This window comes from Papaver somniferum, chromosome 2 (assembly GCF_003573695.1).
Source record: "Papaver somniferum cultivar HN1 chromosome 2, ASM357369v1, whole genome shotgun sequence".
NCBI classification, from domain to species: Eukaryota; Viridiplantae; Streptophyta; class Magnoliopsida; order Ranunculales; family Papaveraceae; genus Papaver; species Papaver somniferum.
Window position 1 is genome coordinate 136,825,363 of NC_039359.1, and position 9,573 is coordinate 136,834,935.

Sequence of the window (9,573 nt, forward strand, 5' to 3'; positions counted from 1 at the left end):
TTGATTCGAGAGAATCAAATCGATTTTGCTTCAATTGTGTTCTTGTATACTTCTATGAGAATATAACAATTGAACAACTCTTTTACTAGTTTAATTTGAGTCATTTGAACTAGTTATGGTTAAGATGAATAAGATTGATATGAGAGTGTTCATATAGCTAACCACGGTTAACTACTGTTGAGCCAACCCAGTGTACACGTTTAGGTACGGTTACTCAAACTTAAACTAAAGTACATTTCATTTGTATATAACAAGCTAAGTTCGATCTATCAGCTGAAAGATATTAGCTTGAATCTAATCAGGTTTTCATCTAACGATGAATATTGAATGCTTTGTTACCAAGGTAACTTAGGTTGCAAACCCCGATTTGAAAACTATATAAGGGAGAACTCTAGCAACTGGGAAACCTAATCCACAAACCTCCTGTGTGATAGTAGTTGCGACTAGAGTCAATTCTCCTTTAACCTTAGGTTTTTCACGAAACCCTGTAGGTTTAATGACTTGAAGACTTCATTGGGATTGTAAAGCCAGATCCAACTATTTTCTCTGTAATTGTGTGTTCTGATCCTACTTCTACTATCGTGATTGAGTATTATCTTTGCTAAGATTTTCTTGAGATTTATCTCTGATAGGTAAGATTAAAAGTAGTTACAAACATCTTCATCTCATCATTTGTGATTCCACAATATCTTATTTCACTACCATACGATTAATATTATTGTGAGGTGATTGATAATACTAGGTTGTTCTTCGGGAATATAAGTCTGGTTTATCAATTGGTTAATGTGCACCTTGATTTATCAAAAAACGGAACAAAACTCGTAGGTATTTCTGTGGGAGACAGATTTATCTATTCCAATAGACTATTCCGTGTGAGACAGATTTGTATCAAGTCTTCGACTTTGGGTCGCAGCAACTCTTGGTTGTGGGTGATATCAGCTAAGGGAATCAAGTGCGTAGAATCCTTCTGAGATTCAGAGACATAAGGAGCGCAACTGTACCTTGATCAGTATGAGATTTATTAGGGATCGACTACATTCCAGTCCGAAGTTCATTGGTAGTAGGCTAGTGTCTGTAGCGGCTTAATACAGTGTGGTGTTCAAAGATGGACTAGGTCCCGGGGTTTTTCTGCATTTGGAGTTTCCTCGTTAACAAAGTTTCTGGTGTTTGTGTTATTTATTTTCTGCATTATATTTTGTTATACAATAGAAATATCACAGGTTGTGCGTTAAGACCAATCAGTTAGATAATCCAACCTTTGGTTGTTGATATAAATTGATTGACACTTGAACATTGGTATTTGGTACCGTTCAAGTAATTTCTCTTGTTTAATCAGGCTCGCAAATTCCTATTTGCTGATTGCAGATTGAATTGAGGAATTGAGATATAAGGTCTTTAATATACCTTTCTCTAGATTGAGTCTGACTGCCTAGTTGATTCTCTTGAAATTATATTGGAGTTTGTCTATTCAGATTGCCGAACGAAATATTGAGTGTGGTTGTTAGACCCACGCTTTTTCAAGTTGACCATTACTCCAGATGATGCGAAGCAGATTCTTAATCTCAATGATCATGGTGTAGTTGTCAAGTATGAGTACACAAAGCAGTTAACCTGGGAACAACTTTATGATTTGTGTAAAAACTGTTTTGGTTGGGATAAAGAGACATCATACATTGAGTTCAATATGTGTTTTTCTTACAAAACTAGAAAGTTTAACATGAGTCAGTTGATCAAGATGTTCAAAGGCACTGCCGAGAAAGAAAAGCAAGGACTATTAAGTGATACCGAAGTGGATGCCGCGACCATCGCTTATATCTTTTGTGTATTGGGATGTGTCATATTCCCCAATGCCAGTGACAACCGAGTAGACGCCAACCTTCTACAACTATTGCATCCTTTCAATAAGGTCGCAGACTACTCTTGGGGCACGATATGCATTGCATTCTTGATGACAGAGTTGAGAAAGGCGTCGAGGCTTAAAACTAGCCAAATTATCGGGAACGTGAGTCTATTCCAGGTATTTTCTCAACTCTATTAATCCATTGATCGTTATGTTTTCTTTTTCTATTCTAAGAATCAATTTCCAATACTTGGTTTGATATCTATGTAGACATGGATCAATGACCACTACCCTTGTCTGAAATTGGCAGATGTGAACACAGAGTGGGAGAAAGGTACACCGAGAGGAAAAAAAGTACAAGTTCACAAAGAACTGTTCAAGGACAAAGGAGCAGCAGTTGGTTAGCTTGAGGGATAAATTAGACTCAATTAAGGCCTCGGAGGTATGCTTTGATTCGTACTAGGAAGACCGAGCTAGTGTACATATAGCAGGTCATTCTGAGTTGTCCCATTATCTTGGACCATTGCGGCACCCCACAGGTTATGTGATGTACAATAGCTCCAGGGTGATGCGGCAACATGGATATTTCCAAACAGTACCATGGCATCACATAAATGGCAAGTTCAAGTTGTACGTGGAGCATAGCGAGTCTAACCAGGACACCATAAAGGTAGTTTACTCTGGTACAACATATGTTACTGAACATTGGGATAAGAGGCGGTACTACTTGGTGAATACTGGGAGAGCTGTCAACCGAGGTGATGAAAATGCTCCAGGATATATGGAGTGGTAGCGGGAGCATTCACATCTTCGTGTAATCCGTGAACTTAAAGCAAAGATGACCTCGGTGGCAGCATTTTACAAATGTATCGTCAAAGAAAAACCCTAAGGTTATGATAGACTGGTGCATATGGTTATGACTTTTCCCTTTAATATTACGATTCAATTTTTTAGGTAAACTCCATTTGATGTTTTGTCAATTAAAAAAACAGGTGAATAGGTTCAAGTTTTTGTCCAAATAGTGCACTGATTGCATAATAGCTGGACAGCCTGTGCCAATTGAGAAGATGAAAAAGCACAGGGAGATGATATTGATAATGTTGATAATGAAGAATATGCAGCTGAGTTTGGGGAGAAAGTGACGAAGAACCCGCCCAAGAAAAAAGCATCAAAGACGAACAAAAGATCTCATGCTTCTTCAAGCTCTCTTGCTGAAGGAAATATTGAGGGAGACGAAGGTGATGCCGGTGATAATGCGGGTCATGTTAAGCGTTCTAAAACTTTAGCTAACAATACTAAGAAGAAAAATAGGAAATAAGTGATAATGTGTTGTTTCATGTTATGGATTATGTTGTTTTAACAGTTTCTTTCGGATTATGGTGTTTTAAATACTTGTTTTGGATTATATTTTCTTAAGTTTATGGGTTATGAATGTATTTTGAGTTATGTTTATTACTTGAAACTGCTGAATTTTTCACAATAATCGGAGGATAAATATCAACCTCACCCACCGATTCTGGTAAATTGTCAAAAAAATGTCAGATATGTGCAGAATCGGTAGTAATGTTATCAACCTTAACTACCGATTCTGGTGACTTTTTCAAAAATTTGCCAGACAGGTCCACAATCGGAAGTAAAATTATTAACATTTTCTACCGATTATCGTGGTTTCATTTTTTCAGTTCTTCTGAACCAAAAAAACCCTTATAATCGGACATAATATTTTCTCATTGTCTACAGATTAACGTGGGGTTTAAAATCGGTAGGTTAGGTGAACTTCATAAGCTACCGATTATGGTAGTTCCCAAATTCGAAAAATTGAGGTTTTTTCAAATTTCATTTTTGGGGCAACTTCATAATCGAGAGACGTATTAACTCCAAGTCTACCGATTACGGTAGTTCCCAAATTCGAAAAACTTGAGTTTTTTTCAAATTTCAATTTTGGGGCAACTTCTTAATCGGGAGACATGGTAAATAAATACCCTCCGATTGTAGGTTATTTCAAAATAACAAAACTTTCAAACTAAATATGTACACAATACCCTCCGATTATCCTAACATCTACTGATTAATAAATTAAACTACCGGTTGTAGTTTTATCTACCGATTATGGAGGGTATATTTGCCATTTAAAAAAATCGGAGATAAGGATGACTTCAATTTAGGTTTGGGTGACCCTACATTATCTTATTAGTCGCCCCTAATTCTTTCAGGGTCGTCCCTAATGACGCCAGGAAAATAAATACTTTGCTTGCTACATTATGAAATAACTATTCGATATATATTTTCCAATTACAAGTTCTCAGGATCGAAGTTTATTGGTCAATCCAGGGTGTGCAAGTACAAGAATAACTTATATGCAAATAAACCTCCACTTACTGCGAAAAATCACAACTCATGTTTATTGTTGACAGTGCAGTCCTACTGGCCTTATAATTGAACAAGCTTGAAAGTTAGTAACAATGCGATTGGAGCAGTACAGAAGAGGGCTGGCAGATAGAGTTTTCTAACACTTGGTGGCTTTAGACTCTATGTGCCCATTCATGCTCAAAAGCAATTGTTACAGATCTATAATTTATGCAAGGCGATATATATTGAGTCTTGATATTGACTCACAGTGTCGTTTTATGCTAGATTTTTGGTTGTAAGATCTCTTTTTCTATGTTAGATTTTGAATCATTTTCATCGAGTTTATCTGTTTTCTATATCGCTACCCCTTTTGTGACTTAGAGCTGTTTTTGGAAGATATACATTGAATAGTTACATCAATCAGTTGAGGCGTACGTGCATGCCTATACGGCTTTGGAGGTAACAAAACATAACGATTTAGTGTTCTGCTTAATCCTTGTATGAAAGATACCCAACTTCTCTATATGTTGTCTTCTTACAGTGTGTGGAGAACATCTATAAAATGAAGGTGACTAAGATGTACAAACTGCAAGTACAAAGCTTTTTCTCTTATAACTGCTGTAATTTCTTTATCTTGACATATTGTCGTAAGCTGATATTTAGTGGTAGTCCTATACGTAGGAAAGCTAATGACATTAGAACTACAATGGTTGGGGACATTTGGTGCAGTGGTTGGGGATGTGACAATCACCACAAATATACCTTCTTGCATTGATTTTATGATGCCTTATACTGAAACCGGGGTATTAATGTTATGTGGACCAAACATGAAGAAGTCCATGTGTTTACTTGAATCCATTGTTCCTAAAATTGTGGTTATCGCCTATGTAAATGGTTTGTAGTACTAGGCAATTTTGCTGGAAGCGTCCTCTTACAGTTGTTTTTTTTGTATATGCCAATTATACCTTTATTTCCTTTTCCTCTTATTGTATCCAAGGTTAGAAAATTGATCTAATTCAACTGCTCTGTTGATTTCTTCTAGGTACCCTTGCTGATGTTGTGTGCTGGGATTGGATTCCATTGAGCGGTTGAAATATATTTGATGACTTATGAATCTACATCTTGCTGATCTAGCTGAAGCTTCAAAGGACATTATGACATTAATGTGTCCTTTTTTGATATAATAGATGGCCAACCTGTAGTTATTAATCAATTATGAATTTGGGTAGTCTTGAAGCCATGTTTTCCATCAGAATTTTAATGCCCCATGTTGCTTTGCTTTCCATTACATAAACGAGATAGGAGTTTTATTTTCTATAAATATATAGGGTTTTGTTATCTTGTTCATCCATGCACAAGATAAGAGCCAATCATTAGCATTGAAAAGTATAAAAAACTATAAAATTCAAGAGAGGATAATTGAAACATAACATTTACACCAAAAAAATAAAATAGTCGGGTTAAGTGATCTGTAAATTGCAATCCAGTAGCCATTATATTTGCACCCACATCTTACATAGTAGTCCAAACTTCCCCAATATACCACCGACACTCACCAGGACTACATCTTCTCAAAAATCTTCTTCTCGGATCTCATCGCAAAAAATTGGGGTAAAAACTTGAAATGTCCATTAAAAAGAATTAAGAGATTAAAACTATTTTACAATGAAAGGAAATGTACAACATCTTCTTAATATCCATTATTATTAGATTTGCATTAAACGAAAAGAAACATCCATGGATTAGCACAAACACACACCACTCCGATTTGATTCAGTGAAAATAGATCCATGGACTAGCACAAACACCCTCCATCATCAAACCAAGAAAGTAACAGATTCAGTGTCCAAACAAAACCAGAAAAATTAAAACACCTAAGCAAAACAAATACTGAAAATAGAAAAACCTCTCCTCGGAGAAGAGATGCTGAAATGAATTTCTTGTTTTTGTTTTTCAAAGCGAAATGAGTTGCATATATCAATCAAGAAATATAGTTTCAGAATGATAGGCCTGACTCATGTAACTTGTCTTCCATGAGACGATCAAGTCGTTCAACCATTACAGGTGTCAAGTAATTCTTCCAATCGCCAACCTCACCTTTCCTGAAAATGTCTTTGTTTGCTAAAGAATTATTCCAAATCTTTCCATGTTTGTTAACGTCCAAATTCTTCATATGTTGAAAACTGCACAAGTTTATTATTTCCTTGATCACTCCTTGACTTTCTTCTTCTATAGAAAAACTATAACCTAAGAATTCTGCGAGTTTCTTCAACTGAGGTTCCGGTTCTTTTTTCAAGTCTTCGTACTTCAAAAACAACACTTTACAAGGCCTCTCTAGACTCTCTTTCCAATATCCAAGAACATGATCCCAATACGGACCATAATCTGAAACTCCATTGCAAAATAACTCAAAAGCGTCTTCAATCGAAAGAGGGCAACTCTTTTTCATTTTCGATAGGGAAGGGGTACTCTTATTATTGCTCTCCGGCAATGTCCTCATTTTGTTAAAAAATTGCCACATATAGATGAAGGTGTCTTGAGGGTTCCTACATATATAAACAATCTTGCAATTTATAGCGCTATTAGTAACCGAATCAGGTAGAGAAGTGTACGGGATATGAGTAGCCATGAGCCTGCATGAAGAATAATGATGATCATGGCTACCACTTTTTGTGAAATCAAGGAGACTACTAGCTGGATAAACATGTTTTAAGTCGAGGAAGGGAACAAGGTCATGAGGTGAAACTGTAAGCAAGGGGTGGTGATTGGAAGAAGAAAAAAGAGGGTAACGGGTACGGTTGACGATGGCGAAGGCCAACGCTTTCAACCAAACGGTGCCGGATTTGGGGTGTGAGGCTAGTAGTAGATCAGTATCCAAAGCATTAAAATTTTGTTGAAAATCCTTAATATTTTCTAATGCTTCGGCAAAAATCCAAAAACCTTGATAAAGAGTAGAATCTCCTATACCAAGGCAACCAACACTCCTGGCTTTAGTATGATCACAAGAATTTTCATCACCAGCGGCTTCCATGGATATAAGAAGTTTTGATGAAAAACAATTATGATGTAATGAAGGATAGAAGTTGTTAGTCAGAAGTTAGGAGTTTATAAACGTGAGAAAAACTAGAGAACCATTATCGATAGATTCGATAAATAATTATATCTTCACTTGTTTTTCTAAAAGGCATACAATAAACGTGAGTATACTGTTTGAGGCTAAGAGGCGATCTTTATCCGCTATCCGCTTAAGAAGAGATTTGAACCAAGTACATGATCACCCTCATCTTCATATAGTTTTATATAATTCTATTTGTAAATCTTTTAGGACCCACTTAAAGTGTTTTGAACGAATAAAATACAAAACTAGTCATAAAAATCCAAGGTGAACAAACTTGTGGTACAAAAACTCCACTCAAATATTGGGATCCATTACAACTCCATCGTAAACAAAATTGATATAAAAATCCCAAATTTTTATAAATTGATACAAAAACTCCAAATTCAAATGTTGGTTTCATCATAAAATTTGATGAAACCAAAATAAAATTTGGTGAAACCAACATTTGAATTTGGAGTTTTTGTGTTAATTTTGTTTTGATGGGGTTTTTGTGTTACTTTTATTTTGATGGGTTTTTCGTGGAAGGATGGTGACACCTCTGGAGTTATAACTCGCGGACCGAATAAAATAAGAAAAATGTTAGAGAGGCAGATGATCAGTCGCTCAAGTTTTTTTTTCTTTTCAAACTATCGATCTTCGGCTTCTTAGTCTTCATTGTGACATACTCCATCATATAAAGGAGTGTATGAAGAATGTGTTTGGTTGTACCATAATAGCACCTTGAAAACGCGGGGTACCAAAATATACCACCAACTTTTTCTTAGGCAACCTGACAAACTTAAATACAATTCTGAAAGTTCAACTTAATGAATCTCAATCAAGGAATAAAATTTAGAGTTATGTCACTTTCTCTCACGATTAGAAAGTTTGCAGATACAAGTACGTGAACCTGATTTACGTGTGAGAGTACTTGGACGATTCCAAATATCAATATCCAAGAATCAATCAAGTCGTATCCAACAAACAAGGATGAATGTATCCACTTTGATTGATTTACGTACAACCTGTGATATTTCAATTATAAAGATAAGCAATATAATGCGGAAAAAGAAATAACACAGATACCAGAAATTTTGTTAACGAAGAAACTGCAAATGCAGAAAAACCCCGGGACCTAGTCCAAATTGAACACCAAACTGTATTAAGCCGCTAAGACACTATCCTACTACCAATTAACTTCGGACTGGAATGTAGTTGAGATCGAATTAAACCCTCACAACAATTCAGTTACAGTCGCGGTCCTTAAGCCTTTTGAATCCCAGAAGGACTCAGCACAATTGATTCCCTTAGCTAACGTCTTTTACATCCCTAAGAGTTGCTTCAACTCAATTAAAGACTTTAAACCAATATTCTCCCACATATAAGACTATATGGTTATTTCCATTTTGATCATAGATCAAGGTGAGACTGGAAATCGATAGCAATATACAAAGTCTAGCTAACCTCAAAATACAGACTTATGCTTCCCGAAGAGCTTCCTAGATTATTATTCACCTCACAAGTATTAAACCTGTGAAATCACAAAGTTTGAGACGAAGAGAACTTTGTGATTTATATATATCTTGTTTGAGTTAGTATCTCAACAATCAAATAAGATCAGGATACACGAACTATCAAGATAAAAGATAGTTGGACCCGGCTTCACGAATCCCGCTGAAGTCTTTTTAGTCGATAATCCCTAAAAGGGTTTTAGAAAGAGGACGACTATAGTTTACAACTAGGACACACCAAGACAGTGTCGGGATTCAAATATCCCAGTTGCTTGAGGTTCCCCTTATATACACTTTCAAAGCATAGGTTGTTCTAGGTTTAAGCTAAGATAGCTTTGGAACCAAGCAAAAAATATTAACCGTTAGATGAATCTTTGAAATGTGATTGACATATCAAGATATACATTCTGGTTAGGATGAACCGTAACTGAACCGTGTACAAAGACAATGTTCGTAAACGGTTAGCCGAAACTAGCCGATTGAATTATAAGATTAATTACTTTCATAAACACTTAAGACTATAAGTTTGGGTCATAACCATAGGTTATAATGTGATCAATCATGTCTATATAGTGTTCTTAGAGATTTATTCAAATGCTAATTATCTCACAAAAATAATTTTATGCGCATCTAAAAATTTTCGACAAGGTAAGTACGTGTACCAAGTACGTGTGCTCAACCTCGTTCGTGACTATATTTGTCTTAATGGTACACATTAAGACATTAAGACAAATATAAGTTCTGGAACATTTAGAACTTTTTCAGTTTGCGTACCA

General features: G+C 35.8%; 1 protein-coding gene across 1 annotated transcript; it reads right to left on the minus strand.

Annotated features, from left to right (window-relative positions):
- Window positions 1-5,795: 5,795 nt before the first annotated feature.
- Window positions 5,796-7,439, minus strand: LOC113349220 (cytosolic sulfotransferase 6-like). Its single transcript, XM_026593151.1, has one exon. The coding sequence runs from the start codon at window positions 7,218-7,220 to the stop codon at window positions 6,186-6,188; it is 1,035 nt and encodes a 344-aa protein (XP_026448936.1). The 5' UTR covers window positions 7,221-7,439; the 3' UTR covers window positions 5,796-6,185.
- Between the last annotated feature and the right edge of the window lie 2,134 nt (window positions 7,440-9,573).